The 17,533-nt window shown below is 41.9% G+C and overlaps 1 protein-coding gene across 2 annotated transcripts; it reads left to right on the top strand.

The window, feature by feature from the left end:
- Positions 1 to 2,227: 2,227 nt before the first annotated feature.
- Positions 2,228 to 15,910, top strand: GRSF1 (G-rich RNA sequence binding factor 1). Of its 2 annotated transcripts, none has more exons than XM_045997979.1 (10): positions 2,228 to 2,724; positions 5,404 to 5,560; positions 6,533 to 6,688; positions 7,088 to 7,231; positions 7,902 to 8,037; positions 9,680 to 9,864; positions 10,861 to 10,982; positions 12,538 to 12,673; positions 13,021 to 13,096; positions 14,790 to 15,910. In XM_045997979.1, the coding sequence occupies exons 1-9, from the start codon at positions 2,371 to 2,373 to the stop codon at positions 13,068 to 13,070; spliced, it is 1,440 nt and encodes a 479-aa protein (XP_045853935.1). In that variant the 5' UTR covers positions 2,228 to 2,370; the 3' UTR covers positions 13,071 to 13,096; positions 14,790 to 15,910. The 2 variants fall into 2 exon arrangements, with proteins under 2 accessions (XP_045853935.1, XP_045853936.1); XM_045997980.1 differs by lacking the exon at positions 2,228 to 2,724 and adding an exon at positions 2,967 to 3,011.
- The last annotated feature ends 1,623 nt before the right edge of the window (positions 15,911 to 17,533 follow it).

Below are 17,533 nucleotides of genomic sequence, written 5' to 3' on the forward strand. Positions count from 1 at the left end.
CGCCTACAGAATCAAACTTATTTTGCCCTTCAATCTCCATTTCCTCACCCCTGCTCTATTCTGGCCTCTGCTATCACTACCCCTAAACATCTGTAGACAAGATGACTGAAGGCTTTCCATATCACTAACTCCGAGACACTGTTCTCATCTCACTTCACAAGTAAGTAATGATCTTAGTAAGGACTTGACAGTGTCAAGATACTCCCTGCTCACTTCCAGAGAAACACTCTGCTGGCTTTCCTTAATTTGCTCTTAATTCTCTTTCTTTTCCTTCTCGCTCTTCTTGCAAGTTCATTTTCCTCTACAGGGCATTCACTGTTGGAGTACGTCATTTGTTTCTAGGCCTTCTCGCTCTAACTTGGTCCTAGCAATCTCATCCAAACCAGAAGCTTCATCTATACTGACAATTCTCAAACGAATATTTCTACTACAGTCTCCTCTGGCTTAACAGAAATGGGGTTGATTTGCTTCCAGTATTTCTACATTGATTTCTAAACAGGACCAGGGATGAAAAGTTGTCCCCAACCATCTCTCCCAACTCCAAACAATTAACACAATTACAGAAAACACTATCCCCCTCTCTAATCGAACCGCAAATCCTGTTGATTTTACCTCCTAAAATTTCAGTCTTCCCTCTTCATCTTGTCACCACTCTCGTCAACAGTGTCTTAAATTTTTTGTCCAAAAGTCTTATTTCCATAATAAAAGTTTAACTAGTACTAAAGAGGGCTATATTTATTTGGGTTAAAATAATATTTAGTACAACTTTTAAAACTGGAATTCCGTAAGTCATTAGTTTCAATTTACAAAGCCTGTTATTCTTTCTATAACCTAGACATAGATAAAAACCTAAACATCACTTTGATATTTGGTCTGTAAACCTATTATTATACGCCGACTGCATAGGGCATAGCATCATGCCTGCAGCACAAAAAGCACTTAGTAAATGTTTTTTAGATAATTGAATCATTGTTCAAAATTAGTTTCTGTTCTCCCTTGTATTCTCCCAACGTCCTGTAAGTAAAAATTGAGACTTTTTAATACTTTGGTGTTACTCCTGATTATAATCTGCAAGATTTCATTCTATGTATTTAGTTGCTCATCCATTCAGATTTGTGTATTATGCACGACGGCTTCCGCTATTAAGAAAATGAAGAGTCAATATAGACGGAATCGCTAACATGTTCACAGATTATGATTTACGGTGATAATGTTATGAAGGGCTAACCCATTTTCCTGCTTGAATGGAAGATTAAAAAAAAAAAAAACACCTCTCAGATTTCTAAATCTTGCAGATGAGGAAACCCCTTCTTTGATACTTCAAATCCACAAAGCCAGGCCAATCAGATTTTTTTCCTGTTCTTTGCTTTTTTTTGGTGGGGAAAGGGTTTTCTGGGAAATACTGAACTTTCCCTTTCCTAAGAGTAGGCCAGAGTAAACAGCTCAAATTTTAAACACAATTTTCTTGAATACCTCAAAACAGCTAATTCAAGAGTCATCCTGTTTTTTCTTCTTTTTTGAAAGTCCTGATCACTTTAAGGCGTTGCTGAAAGGGGACACTGACATGATCTTTGGGGTTTGCTTTAAAACATTCCAGCAAAGGAAACAATGTTTGCGGTGTGGTGGTGGTGACAGATACAAGACTGAAAAAAGAAAAAAATAATTCCTGAAATTCTGGAGGTTCAGTATACTTTGAGATTTTCCTTAATAAAAAGCTTTAAATTTTTCAGATTTTTCTATTTTTTCTCAGTACTCCCTTTTGCCTATTAGTCTTAGACGAGTCTCAGGATGAGGAAAACTACAACCAGCCTTTTTGCAAACCTCTGCCTGCGCACTAATTAGAGGAGGCTTTATTTTTGCTCTATACACGATCGCCATATAAGTATTTATATATTTCATTTTAAAACAAAGAAAGCTGACCTTCCACACAGACCTCAAGTTTCGGGGGTACTACACTTTCGATATCATCCCAACCTCTTTGTAACAATTCTTTTCAGAAACGCCCCTCGAGTCACGCGCTTCGGGGAGACAGTGCGGGGCGTCGCTCAGCCGGCGATCCGCGTCTCCGCCCTCCCCACAGCAAGAGGGGACGCGCTCCGTCCTCCCCGGGCCTCAGCTCCTGGCCGGGGAACGAGCAGCGGGGCTGTAGTCCCGGGTCCCCGCGGCCCCCCCGGCCAGCCCGCAGCCCCGCCCCGAGGGCGGAGACAGGGCGGAGCCGCGCGCTCTCCTCCGCCTCCTCCCGACTCGCCGCTGCCCCGGGTGCCGGCGGCGCATGTGCCTGGCGCCCCCTCCCCGGCCCTGGATTCCACTCCCCCTCCGCTCGCGCTGCAGCCGCAGCCGCCTCCAGGCCCCGCGCCGCCTCCGGAGTCCATGGCCGGGACGCGCTGGGTGCTCGGGGCGCTGCTCCGGGGCTGCGGCTGCAACTGCAGCAGCTGCCGGCGCACCGGCGCCGCCTGCCTGCCTTTCTACTCAGCCGCCGGCTCCTTCCCCTCGGGCGTCTCGGGCCGTCGCCGCCTGCTGCTGCTGCTCGGGGCCGCCGCGGCCGCCGCCTCTCACACGCGGGGCCTCCAGACCGGGCCTCCGTCTGCCGGGAGGCTGGCGGGGCCTCCCCCCGCGGCCGCTTCCGCCGCCGCCGCGGCCGCGGCTTCTTACCCGGCCCTGCGTGCCCCTCTGCTGTCGCAGTCGCTGGCCGCGGCCGCGGGCCCGGCGCGGAGCTACAGCCAGGTACGTGGGCGCCGCCAGGGGCCGCGCGCAGGACCCTTCCCCGGCCGCGCGCGCGCGCTCCCGCGCCCCTCCGCCGGCGCCTCGCGTGCACGCCCGGGGATCCGCGGCACGCGCCGCGCAGCCGCCCCCCCACCCCCGCCCGCCCGGTCCTCCTATTGGGCCCCAGAACAAGGGACGCTCTCCCAGGCCTCGGGTTTTCTCCTTGTTTTGTTCGAGTCTCTGGTCGGTTGGGCAGTGTAAGTGTGGCTAGGGGTGAATGTTGAGGCCCTGTTTCCCGCCGGCCCATGGTAGGTTTTGTGAGGCTGTGGGCGCCCCACCCCGCATCCCCGTCGCTCTAGGCACGCTGCTTGCGAAGTTGGGAGGCCGGACCCGCGGAGGGTTGGGAGTTTGTGTGCAGCCAGAGCGAGAGGCCTAGGCGGCCCCGGCGCGCCTCGAAGCCTGCTGATGGGAAGGTCCACGCACGGAGCTCGGTGGGCCGGGTCCGAGGGGAAGGAGGCTCGTGGCCCGCGCCGCCCTCCGTCTCGTGCCGCCGGGGAGAGGCGGGCCGCCCCACTTTGCTGAAGGTCACCCCTGCACTTCCACCTCCTCCAGCAGAAGGACCTTTAGGGTCGGCAGGGCGGACAGCGTGGAGCCTGATTGGGGGGGGGGGGTGGCTAGAAGAGGGGACGCCTAGAGGTAGGGCCGGGACTCGGGGACCCGGGAGTGGATGTACAGTGTTTTCTGAAGTCCGTGTGCCCTTTAAGAACTCAGATTGCAAATGTTTTGTGCCGTGTAGGAAGCGGCCTTTCCCGCTCGTTAACGTGGTGTCTGGGAAGCATCAGCTCGCGTTTTGACTGCCCACCTCCGGATACCTCGGATCCCATTTCTCTTAATTCAATTTGGGCTTCTCCTTGAACTTAGGGAAACGGGGAGGCGAAGCAGCATGGCTTCTGTCTGCCAGTGGCTGAGCTAATTGATTTGAATCCTGGCCCAATACTTGGTGCTGCCCTTTTCGGTAAAAGCTGGTGATGCGTGTGGAATTCTGGGAAAATGGGGAACGTTACCTTTATTAAAAAACGCAGACTATCTCTAATAAGCCTTTGCGAGATAGCTACTCTCTTGTTTTTTGTTTCCTATGAAATTGACTGTAGTGATATCTGTTGAGCCTCTACTAGTGTTAGACACTGTCCTTAGATTTATCATTGACTTCTTAAAATTATATGGACGTCTTCATGAAAATGATGGGAACCTGCAAAAGAGTGAAGTATCTCCTTAGCATGATAGATTGAAGTCGCTTGACTGAGAGCCCGAGTTGTCTTTCCACATTGATTTGTAGTGCTTGTTGCGTTTTTATGAAGTACGGAAAAGACATCTGCTCGAGGTTTCCATTTATCATGGACTCCTTGTAGGTAGACGTAAGTCTTAGTGTAAACTGTGGGATGGTACAAAAGAATCTTTTTCTTCAGCTTCGTAGAGTACAAGTCTTAAAACTGCGGTTGTTATTCCTGGTTATGGTTATAGTGCTTGCTGATTGGAATCTTGTAAATTCCAGTTTTTGCTGAATCTTGTAAAATACAGTTCTTTTTTTTTTTTAAGATTTTATTTATTTGACAGACAGAGATCACAAGTAGGCAGAGAGTCAGGCAGAGAGAGAGGAGGAAGCAGGCTCTCTACAGAGCAGAGAGCCCGATGCGGGGCTCGATCCCAGGACCCCGGGATCATGACCTGAGCTGAAGGCAGGGGCTTTAACCCACTGAGCCACCCAGGCGCTCCTAAAATACAGTTCTTGAGGGATGTCTCAGGATCTTGTTATCTTACACTACTGCTCTTGCCTCTTAGGATTTTTCCTTGCTCAGTTGGTCTGATTTACCAGTTGACAGACTACTCTTTCCAAGCACCCTGCTCTCTTGTTATTTTACCCACTCCGAAATGTCTTTTATGAACTCTTTTTTGCCTACCGGGTGAAGGGGACACGGGTGAAGGGGACACGTTGAGCTTGACATTCAAGTCCCTCTGTTGTATGGTACCAAGTTCCTTTTGCCAGCTCATCTTCTTTGGCTCCTAATTGTACCTTGCAGTGGAGCCAAATGGGATTATTGCTGTTTTGCAAACAGGCTTTTGTTCATTCATATTGCTTCTTCCCCTCACCTCTCAAACTGGAATGCTTTATCTATTGCTGTCAAAATTCTGTGCTTCCTTTGAGGCACATCTTATGTCTTGATTCTTCTGTTAGTGTTCTCTTTTGGATTCCTAATAATCTTGTATCTTAATTGGAGCTCATAAAGCGTCCTGTTTTGTAATACTCTTCTTAGTCTAGATGGTAAGCTCTTTGGGATGAGAGTCTAATGCCGCCCGCGGTGAGTAGGAAGCATTCATATTTGTCCAACTGAAGGGACCCTTCTTGTCCTGCCTTAACTAAAACACTATTATTCGGTGTAATTTGGGACCGATAATTTAAAAAACAAGTCCTGGATGAAATTTATGTCCTGCGAAGTCATTGGGATATACCTGCTTGTTGCTTTAGAATGTATAATTTAAGCCAAAAAAGGATGCGTTAGATTTGTGAAGTTTATTTCTTGCCTCTGAAATAGTCACTGTCCCCTAAGAATAACATCCAGGGCATTGGTTTGCGGAAATAAACATGTTCCCAATAAGGTTGTTCAAAGAAGTATTTTTACTTTTCTTCATTTCTCTTGGAAGGAGTCGAAAACTACCTACCTGGAAGATCTTCCTCCTCTCCCTGAGTATGAGTTGGCTTCGTCCAAGTTAGGAGAAGAAGTGGATGATGTTTATCTCATTCGAGCTCAAGGATTACCCTGGTCGTGCACTATAGAAGATGTGGTTAACTTTTTCTCAGGTATATTTTATGTGTGTTTGAAATACGTAATTTTGTTTGAGTGCAAGGTAGTCTCACAACATGGTAGAAGCCTGTTTTCTCCAGAAGTTTTGGTATGTACTTACCAAAACGCAAAACCAGTTCAGCATAGCTCTTTATGCAACACATACATTTAGAATACAAGATTGCTTAGTGTCAAGTGATGTAATTTCCTTAATAACACTTTTGGAATGTTTACATATCTGTGATTAATTTTTAAGTTCTGTATCTCACTATGATTTTTAATTTTCCTCTTAAAAAGCTTTTAGGGGACGCCTGAGTCACTCAGTTGGCTAACGGTTCAGCTTGATTTCAGCTCAGGTTATGATCTCAGGGTCCTGGGATTGAGCCCCGAGTCTGGCTCCCTGCTCAGTGGGGAGCCTCCCTCTGTTTTCCCCAGCTTGCACTTTCTCTCTCTCACATAAGTAAATACAATAAATCTTTTCTTAAAAAGGGTTTTTATTTTTTATTTGTTTTTTTAAAAAGATTTTATTCATTTATCTGAGAGAGCGAGAGCGAGCTGGCACGAGCCAGGGGAGGGGCGGCAGGACAGGCAGACTCCTCTTCCTACAAAACACAGAGCTGCTGCCTTGGGCTCAGATCATGATCTCAGGGTCCTGGGATCGAGCTCCGCATCAGGCTCCTTGCTGAGTGGGGAGCCGGTTTCTCCCCTGTCTGCCATTCCCCCTGCTTGTGCTTGCTCTCTCCCTCTCTCTCTCTGTCAAATAAATAAATAAAAATCTTAAAACAACAAAAAAAAGTGGAACAGTGTATAGACTACCATCTCATTAGCGTTTGGATGCCTTCAGTGATGGGGGTTTCTGTACGGAATAGGATAGACATTTTGGTTCATGCTTTGTTTTGTTGTTGGAATCGGAGGATTGCATTCTAGTGACTTGTATAATTGAGCTAAAGGTTTGGTTTCTGGTTTTGATTTCACTGCCGTACTTCCAGACTGCAGAATCCGCAACGGTGAGAATGGGATACACTTCCTCTTAAACAGAGATGGCAAACGAAGGGGTGATGCCTTAATTGAAATGGAGTCAGAGCAGGATGTGCAAAAAGCCTTAGAAAAGCATCGCATGTACATGGGACAACGATATGTGGAAGGTACGTGAAGCCACGCTCTGGCTTTTGTGATCAGAACCTTAGCCTGTACTTTCGAAGGCAGTTTCATTTCATCCTTAGCAATAATGAAGGAGCTAGGCGTTACGAATACACCCTTTTACAGGGTATGAAAATGAAACACAGAGATAATCTCAGTTTCTTTCTATAAAATGAGGATGTTGACCAAGTTTACCTACCAAGTTGGGATGTTTAGATAAGTCTCAGCTGGCACACAGTAAATGTTCAGTAAATGTCATTTGTTATTTTCGTCAAAGAAGTACATAAAGATTAAAAATACGGGCTTCTCCATTCTTGGATAACCCAATAAGTATGATTTTTCTTTTTTAATGCCTTCTTCCTTTGCTATGGAAATTTGCATGCTTTTGTGCTTTTTCTTTGCAGTGTATGAGATAAACAATGAAGATGTGGATGCCTTAATGAAGAGCCTGCAGGTGAAGTCCTCTCCTGTGGTAAACGATGGTGTGGTTCGTTTGAGAGGACTTCCGTATAGTTGCAATGAGAAAGACATCGTAGACTTCTTTGCAGGTGTTTTTCAGTTATATCTTGTTTGGGGCCTCATTTTTTCCCCCCTTATTGTTTCCTTTATATCTTAAATGAACCTTTTCCTGGGTAACTGCATGCAAGTGTATTAGGTTCTCTAGGGGAGAACTCTTCACTTGGGTTACCAGTGTTTATAGATTACATAAGTGTTTTGACCTATTACGCTGACCTTTGGAGGATGTCACATTTCAGAATTCTTTCATGCAGGTTTACTTTACTGTTGAGGAAGATAACCTCTTGTAAGAGTGGCCATTTTTGTCTAAGAAAGTAACCATTTTTATCATTTAAAAGTGTTACTGTCTAGTTCTTAGTTGTGAAAAATGTAACATCAGTAGTGTTGTTAGTCTAAATTCCTGTTTCCCTACTACATAATTAATGGCCAGAAAAGAAAAAACCCCAGGGATTGTGTATTTTAGATGGATTGCATGAATCCTAAATATTCTGGAAATACAGATGTGTAGGTGTTATTAGCTTTGCTGCATAATAATTTTCTTTCCCTTAGGCATGTATCCAACTTAGAGACTAGCAAAACAGGCCCAAGGTTATACTAATTAAAAAAAAAATTACTAGTATGTGAATGAATATATCAATCCTAAGGATAAAAAAGGCTCCTGTTAGCAGCACTAAATCTGTAATAATTTTTTTGGTGTCCTAGGACTGAATATAGTAGACATCACTTTTGTCATGGACTACAGAGGGAGAAGAAAAACAGGGGAAGCCTATGTGCAGTTTGAAGAACCAGAAATGGCCAACCAAGCCCTGTTGAAACATAGGGAGGAAATTGGTAACCGGTGAGTGAAGCAGATTCTAATAATGCTCAAGTATCGTACTAACAAAATCGGCGGTAATTTATTGTCTAACGCCAGTCCATGGTCACACTTTCCCGATTATACCAAAACTATCTTTTCAGAGTTGTGGATTGTTTTTGTTTTGTGGGGGAAGCAGGCTCCCCACAAGTGAGGATCCCGAATAGGGGCTGAATCCCAGGATCCTGGGACCATAACCTGAGCCTAAGGCAGATGCTCAACTCACTGAGCCACCCAGCTGCCCCTCAGAGATGTTTGTGGTTTTTTTTTTTCTTTTGGTTCCAGAATCTAGATATGGTCCACGTGTGGCATTTGATTGTTGTGTCTATAGTTCTCTTAAACTAGAGCAAGTCTCCTTCATCTTTATATTTTTATTCCCTTTCCCTTTTTAAGTGCAGTTAACTTCTGAAGAAACTGAGTCTTCCTGTATAATGTCTCATGTTTTATGTTGATCTTGTTGCTTCTTTACAGTGTGACTTTGTTCCTTTGTATCTTCTATTACTTCCTGAAAATGGGAAGTTAAAGCTGAAGTCTTGAATTGATTTGGGTTAACATTTTGATACAGATAATACACTATAGGTATTGCTCTACATCACACTGGATGCATACAGTGTTGGATCGGTTCATTTGTGTCAAATTTGGAATACTCAGAAGTGTCAGAGTTTAGATTATTGTTTTGCTGCTTTCTGGCTGTTTATTTGGCTCCGCTGAAGTTTTAAAAAAATGAAAAGCTATTATAAAGCCATGTATTTCAGGATCTATGTATAGAGTTGATTCAGAGGTCTTTATTAAATTTTTTTAAAATAAAAATGTGTATGCAAACCATCCTCTTCTCCCATTTTCTTTAAGTACTCTTCACATTTGCTTATAACATGTCTTAGAACAAACAGATCAGTGTTACATTTTTATGTGGGAAGATTATGGCAGTGTGTAAATCTCTTCAATAAATTAAGAAGTGGTGGCTGCCTAATCTTTATAGATTTGTAAATACAAATGGTTTTTATAATTTATGCTTAATAACCCAATTTGGAAAAGTGGGATTGAGGAAAAAAACTGGTTTCAGAAGCTTGGATTTAATAGGCAATCCCACTGCCAAGCAGATAATAAGTCAAAATTGACATTTAGTTCATCGAATTCTTATTGGTGTCTTGTTGAAGTTCTGGGGAATTTTAGCTCCTCATGTGCTCTGACATTTAATATTTTACACGAATATCATTGATTTTCACAGAATTGTCTTGTAAGGCTTTAAGAAATAGTTAACCGACAGTAAAAAACAAATCCTTCCTTACCAGATATTTTCATGCACATAGTTTTTCTTGGCATAGTTGTTCTCATGAAGTAAAACAGAATAGAAAACACTCTTAAAATGTGTATGAAGAAAGCTGTTACCTTGGGCAGGAGTGTGGGGGAGATTAAATCAGAGATTAAATCAGTGGCACCTTCTGTTGAGAATTCTCTTCAGGGACTAATATCTTTATCTAGTCTTACTTTTTCTCTCATCTGTTATCTTTGGACACTTTGTTTCATAAGCTGTCAGAAATATTACATGTGCATGTTATATTTTAAATGACTTCAGTGTAAAGTTACTTTGCATTATTTGTGTCTGTTCACTTTTGTTTTGATACAGGTATATAGAGATATTTCCAAGCAGGAGGAATGAAGTCCGAACACATGTTGGTTCTCATAAGGGAAAGAAAATGGCATCTTCTCCTACTGCTAAGTATATAACTGAGCCAGAAATGGTCTTTGAAGAACATGAAGTAAGTGAGGATATTCGACCCATGACAGCTTTTGAAAGTGAGAAGGAAATAGGTAAGGACCTGCATCTTGCTGAGACTTCCTGGATCTGTCTTGTGTATTTTGATATTTAAAACATTTTTTATGACCACATTGTATGGAATTATTAGATTATGGGACCAGGGAATTGAGTTGGAAGATTTATCTGTCTTTGAGTGTAGTATGTACTTGGAATACATGCAGAAGGACTTAATTATTTCATAAAGTTTTTTATATAACTGTTTTTGTGGATTCCATATACAAAGCTGCGTGGCACGAATAAAAGAATGTAAAATGTCAACATTTAAACTAAGGTGAGAAAAGAGTACTTAGAGAGCTGGAATGTTGACTAAAGTAAAAGTTTTGTTTGCCTCTGTATTTGATTATTCCTCTGATTCCTAAGCCCAGAGCCACATGTGGGATCTTTGAAGTCTGATAAATCTTTTTTCAACTCATGCCATGGTGGGGTGCTTGGATGGCTCAGTTGGTTGAGCAGTGGCCTCTTGATTTCCGCTCAGGTCTTGAATGGGGGCCCTGGGATTGAGCCCTGTTTTGGGCTCCGAGCTCAGCAGGAAGTCTGCTTCAGGGTTCTCCCTCCCTCTGCCCCCGCCCCCACTCTCGTGGGTGCACGGTCGCTCTCAAATAAATAAAACTTTAAACACGTGCCATGGAATTATCCTGTTACCATGTTTATTCTTTTTTTTAAAGTGCCTATAACTCACAACGTTTGTTGCCCTTTTTTTCACTCATAATCATTTTTCCTTCTCTGTTTTTATAGAAATATCTGTTTTTATGTAATCTCGTAATGGTTTGAGGCACTAAATCTTTGCACTAAGTCCTCATGGGTGTTCGGGTGCTATTTGTTAGGTGGTAGAAATTTCAGAACGTTTTTGCCTTTAATATTAAAGCCCTTCTTCCTTACTGGTTCAGGAAGAATTGAGGATTTTGACATAAAGGGCATAACTAATTATAATCTGTTAATAACTCTTGACATTCTTCTGTTACTGATGGTGCTTTTTGTTCCCTTCTCAGAGTTGCCTAAGGAGATGTCGGAAAAGCTTCCAGAGGCTGCTGACTTTGGGACTGCATCTTCACTGCATTTTGTCCACATGCGAGGACTGCCTTTCCAAGCTAATGCCCAAGACATTATAAACGTGCGTGGCAGTAAGATATCCAATCTCAATAGGTTTGGAATAAAAATCCTAAAATTAAACTTATATTAACTTGGGAAAGATACAGAAGAAAAGATCTTATTTCTGAACCATTTTTGGACAGTAAAGTGGCAGGCGTCCCCTTTGTTGTGGAAGCTTGTCTTACTTTCTTCAGCTGAGAAGTGTGAGTTTTATTACATTTTAAGGTCAAATGTATAATGATAAAAGGATTTCGTAGGTACAAAATAATATGATGTAGCTTTAGTATGCAAAGGAAGGAAGTTTGGTTTTTCTTTAAATTGGTTCAACTTAGTCATTTTTGAGTTTAGGAAATTGAGACCCAGAGGGAATTTGTCACAGGGGAGGTATATACTAAGCAAGAATCCCAGTGCTCCTGAGTGCTTGGAAGCTTGTAGCCTTCTTCATCAGGATTCCCTAATTTTTGAGAAAGAAATTTAAAAAATATTTTTATTTTATAACATAATGTATGACAAGAGGGACGCCGGGGTGGCTTAGTTGTTAAGTGTCTGCCTTTGGCTCAGGCTGTGGTCTTAGGGTCCTGGGATCAAGCCCTGCATCAGGGTCCCTGCTTAGCGGGAAGCCTGCTTCTCCCTCTCCCACTCCCCCGCTTGTGTTCCCTCCCTACTATATTTCTCTGTCAAATAAATAAATAAAATCTCAAAAAAAAAAGTATGAAAAGGAAGGGAAACAACAATAGCCGTATTGACTTCATGAATTTGAGGACATATACTTAATTAAGGTAGAACCAAAGCTAGAATCTTCAGTTAGTAGTGGGTCCTCAGAATTGTCTTTTTCTTTTTCTTTCTTTTTTTTTTAAAGATTTTATTTATTTATTTGACAGACAGAGATCACAAGTAGGCAGAGCAGCAGGCAGAGAGAGACGGGGAAGCAGGCTTCCTGCTGAGCAGAGAGCCCGATAACGGGGCTCCATCCCAGGACCCTGGGATCACGACCCGAGCTGAAGGCAGAGGCTTTAACCCACTGAGCCATCCAGGCGCCCCTGTCTTCATTATTTCAGAAAGCCTGATAGCAATCATATCTTAAACCAGACAGAGGTCACACAGTCTCATTAAAGCATTACGTTCTGTTGCTTTGGTTTGAAATGGTAACCACTCAGTGTGGTACCTCTGTTCATGTAGTGCTGGTAAAAAAAACTGGTGAGCAGGTACATATCTGATATAAAAATGACTAAGAAATGGAAGATGAGCACTCTTCAGAAACAGGGAAGGATGTATGTGGGAGGAGTAGCAAAAGCGGTCCTTGCTGGCATAGAAAAGTTCGAGCACTCTTGGTGTGTTGTGCATTGTACAGTTTTTTTTCTGTGAACAGACAGTTGAAATGTGACCTTGAGTTCTCAGAGGATCGGAAAAGCTAGAAGACATGGTTGATGTGTAACTACTTTGTTGCTTAAAGAGTTTTTCTAAGAACAGTGTCTTGGGTGTATGAATCAGAGTCTGAAACAAAAATGCAGAGTCTTAGATTGCTAGAAATTGGACCTAGTACCATTATGTTCCTTTTGGCTTCTGTTGTTGTTTAGTTCTTTGCTCCGCTGAAGCCTGTTAGGATCACCATGGAGTATAGTTCTAACGGGAAGGCCACTGGAGAAGCGGACGTGCACTTCGATACCCATGAGGACGCTGTTGCCGCTATGCTCAAGGACCGGTCCCACGTTCGTAAGTGCTGCCCGTGGTGTTCATTGTCAGTGCTCATGTTTGTCCTCCCGTCTCTGCTTTCTCTGCCTAGGCTTTTTCTTTGGGGAACTGTGCCCTGTTAATACTCCTAAATTAAATGTAAAAAGGACAGAACACTATCTTGTAACGAAAAGCATTTGTTTGCTAATTGTCCTGCATATTTCTAGGTAGAGGTGGGATTTTTTTTGCTTGTTTTTTAATTTTTTTTTTTTGTTTTTCATTAAGAAATGGACAAAGGGTTTGACTTGCTGTATGAACTGTGAGAAAATTTATATTATTATTTCTCCGTTTTCACCTTCTTAAAATGAATCTTTTCTTGTCATTCTCAGATCATAGATATATTGAATTGTTCCTGAATTCATGTCCAAAGGGAAAATAAGACTTCCAGGGACTCTAGATAATAAGGTAAATTTAACAGGTATAATTGTGGGAATTATTTTCAATTGATAAATTACGCATTAACTCACTAATTTGTAATATGGTGAAAACCATTCTTTTTTTTTTTTAACATTTTATTTATTTGAGAGAGAGGGGAGGTGTGCATGTGTGCACAGGGCAAGGAGCAGAAGGAGAGGGAGAAAGAAGCAGACTCTGTGCTGAGCACAGGGCCCAATGCAGAGCTCCATCCCATGACCCTGAGATCATGACTGGAGCCCAGATCAAGAGTCGGACGCTCAGCTGACTGAGCTACCCAGGAGCCCCTTAATAATGATCAGACTGATCATGATAACGCAAGCATCAAAAGAAGGAATGAAAATCTCCTGGGAAATAGGATTCATTATGATTGAATAGTGGCTTTGGGTATTTTTCCCAAATAGAATCTTTTGGCATCATCCCCAGTGTTCTTCCTGCTGTGTGCCAAAAAATAATTTTTTACGTTTTTTTTTTTTTTTTTTTTACGTTTTTGTTTTTTTTTAATATTTTATTTATTTGACAGAGAGAAATCACAACTAGGCAGAGAGGCAGGCAGAGAGAGATGAGGAAGCAGGCTCCCTGCGGAGCAGAGAGCACGATGCAGGGCTCTATCCCAGGACCCCGGGATCATGACCTGAGCCGAAGGCAGAGGTTTTAACCCACTGAGCCACCCAGGCGCCCCATTTTTTACGTTTAATATCTATATATTACGCTGAAAATGTGCTTATATATGTATTCTTCTTATAAAATTTAAACACATTGCCTTAGTTCCAAGATATTAAAATGTTTAAAATGATAAATTTGATGTGTAAGCCCAATGATTCACAGACCTGTAGCCCTGGGGCAAATAATGCATTATATGTTAATAAAACAAAAAAAACAAAAAAGAATGATACATTTGAATTTATGGGATTTTTCATTATTGTCTACACTGAATGTACCACTGTCTCTTCCCTAACAAAGTGTTATGAAAATAGTTGTCTGTCCTAGGAAGTACACAATTTCAGAGAGTTAACTTAATGTGTGACAGATTTACTGAATGTTTGGATGTCCCCTCCCTTGACTAAATGTTATGTGGTATTTTTTATTTACCCATAAAATCTTTTAACGTATTAAAATCATTTTTCTATTTATAGTGGTGCGTTTGAGATAGTTAACTGTAATGATTTATTGGAAATACATGAGGCATTTCTTTACTATAGTTCAGTTTTAGTTGTCATAGGCTGTTTTTGGATATAAAATCCCATAATCTTGTGATGTTAAATATTAGCTAAAATCTGTGTAAAATACCTTTTGTGCTCAACTCTGAAAATTTGTCTTTATACCAGGATGTAAACAATAATGTCTAATTTTCTTCACTGTAATGTAATGGATTTCTCACTAAATGGATTTGCACTAAATCAGAAAAGTATTGGGGCACTTGCTTGGGTAGGTCATTTGGGTAAGTGTCCCCAACTCTTGATAACAGCTCTGGTCTCGATCTCACGGTTGTGAGTTCAAGCCCCTCGTTGGGCTCCACGCTGGGCATGAAGCCCACTTTAAAAAAATTATTATATTTGTAATTCTAAATGGTCTGGGAAAGAGTATGGTATGGTAACACTTTTTCTTTTATTTATTTATTTATTTATTTCGCACCACTTTTTCGTTTTGAGTCAGTGTGCAACATTTTTCTTTTTCTTTTCAGGACGAAGCAAGAAGCATTTCATTTGCACATCTTTCTTGGACGTGGAATATAAAGTTCCAGTTTTGTAGCAGCAACTGCTAGAGGAAGGATTTGGGGGTTTTGGGTTAATTGCTTATAAGACAAATTACATAGTGGACTATTAAGAAAAGGAAAGATTCAGTTTGGAATTATGAAATAAACCACAAATTTAAAATTTTTGTTTAATCTGTTCAAGATCTGATTTAAAACTCTGGTTTCTGTTATATATGATTAAACAGTTTGTTTTCATAGAAGATGTGTTACCCAATGAAAAGACTACATATTTTTATTCAGCACTGTCCTTGAAAGTCTTTCTCCTGTTTTACAAATGCTCTGTTGGAGGTTTTGTCTTTTTGCCTCTGAATTAAGGCTCTGATGTAAAACTTCTCTGGAATGAAATACTGATTTATTTTAACCAAATACTCACCAAAGCAAGGAAAGGTTTCAGACCTTTGAATCATTAAGGTTTGACAGAGTAGTTTTAATTTTAGGTGTATTAGATTACTTAGGTAGGAGTAGAAATTTAAAAAAAGAAAACCAGAACTAAGTACCACAGGTTAGTGAGTGTAAGTGACAATAATTTGGCAGTTTTATGTCTTTAGAAATGTTTGCCTTTCTAAGCCTTGTGCTAAAGGCATTTGACTTTGGTGCCTGTATCCGTAAGGAGAGAATTCTAGTCTTAAAAGTTCTTTGAACACTCAACCCCCCCCAATTTTTTTTCGATTGTGGGTAAACCTTAAGGGTGTTTGTTAGTCTCAAACTGTGAAGTGACCTGTCAAAACAGTCCTGACTGGTAAGGACGTTAATGGCTTCACTTGAATTTAAACCAGCTCCTGAGAGGAAAAAAAAAATCTGTCTCCTCATTTCGCTTTTTCAGTGGGATAGCACATCCCATATTTTAGAACAAGTAGGGGTGCCTTGCTTAAATAAAAATAGCATTTAATGTATAACTGTGTGAAGGGTTTATGGATAAAGCTGTACTTCTGTCACATTGTGACGGTACCTTCTGCGTTAATATTAAACAGCTTGTTATTTAAATATTGGATCAAAATGGCTGGCTTCAAAATGTAGTCCTTAATAAACTAACTTTACGTGCACCTGTGTAGGAGAATCAAAGTCCTGTATACTTTCTTTGCCTTGTTCCTGTTCTCAGGGTGACGACTGCCACATAGTTACCAGGAGATACAATTCTAGTTCTTAAAATTGAATTAGCCCCGATTTCTGAGAGGGGATATCTGGAAGAGAGATGACGCCTTCTCTCACTTTATACGTAACCATCTCTGATTACCAGCTAAGATGTGAAATCACTGTACTGTAAGTAGTCAATAAATGAAGGCTTCTTTCAGCTGCAGATTACCCAAGAGTATTTATTTTGGAGTGTGTCTGTCAACCAAATATATTTTTGTTACATCAAATCCTGGTATGGTATGAGAAGAAATTGTAATTTTCGTTTGTATTTCTATCATCCCCGATGAACGTGACTTCATGAAGCACCTAAACATCTTCAGTATTAACCAAAGTAGAAACGTGTTCTCATATGGGGCTGAGTATATCAAGCTAGCAGAAGGGGTGTCTGTAGCCGTGTGATCTATTAGAATATGGGCTTTTCTCTGTTGAGCAGTAAGTGTCTTATTTGCCATGGAAAAAATCGACAGGGACTGTTGGGATTGGGGTTGGTGAGAAAGTACATCATTTGTAATGATTTTAAAGCCAATGAATTTCAGCTGTACAGCTCTAGGAAAAGAGTGAGAGCAAAATCATCAAGATGTGACATGGGTAAGCATGAGGGTGGCACGGGGTGTCTTGCCACATTAGCGGCTGAGTGCTCAGTACAAAAGGTGGCCCTTCTCGGGAAGTCATCTGATGAATTCGTATACTTGACTCCTTTAGTAGGCGATAACTCATAATTTAGGCTCGTAAATGAATGATTGCTGAATGAATGATTGCTGAGAAGGCAAATGTAGCTACTGGGAGGAGAAGAAAAGTACATAATAGATTAAAAGTAATCTTTCCATCCAATCAAAAGACATACTTCTCTCTCCCAAAATATGACAAGACTGGGTTGTATAGTAGCTATTGAAAGAAGTAATGATGGTGACTATTTCTCTTCTGTGTGGGTCTTTGTGTCTCTGTCATCTCTTTGGTGATAAAGCTATGAAAAAATAGGTTTAGATACTCATCTTGCCTTGGCTAGCTACTTGAATTGCAGGGGTGGCGGGTGGCGGGGGGATGCCGGGCGGCGGGGGGATGCCTGCTGAGTAGCGTATAGATACCGTGGAGGACATTGCTGGAGATTGTGATCTGATGGATACACTCACTGACATGAGAGAAGGAAGCAGAACCAGAGTTGTCCCTCTGCCTGGGTGAGTGAGGCTTCTGCCAGGTGGGAAGAGAGACTGAATCCACTGTGGAGTGGGGGGCTCTGAATCCTTCCTACTGCGGTGCGGGGAGGAGGAAGCGGGAGAAGGCCACATAACAGCCACAGGCCGTTTTGAGGCAATGGCCCTGCTTATTATGAGTCAGCAGGTCCTATGGGCATCCTCTGCCACAAACAGTCCTTCAACACATTCTCACTTGGAGTGTTTCCTCTGGGTTATACCCGATTCCTTTGATAATTTAAAACGTTCCATTGTTTTAAGAGTGTCCCCTAAATCATGTGAAAGCGTTCACATTGAACTGGCCGGGCCTGTGTTACGGAGTAGAGCGGAGTATCTCAGATGTAAGGT

Source organism: Meles meles, chromosome 2 (genome assembly GCF_922984935.1).
Source record: "Meles meles chromosome 2, mMelMel3.1 paternal haplotype, whole genome shotgun sequence".
NCBI lineage: Eukaryota > Metazoa > Chordata > Mammalia > Carnivora > Mustelidae > Meles > Meles meles.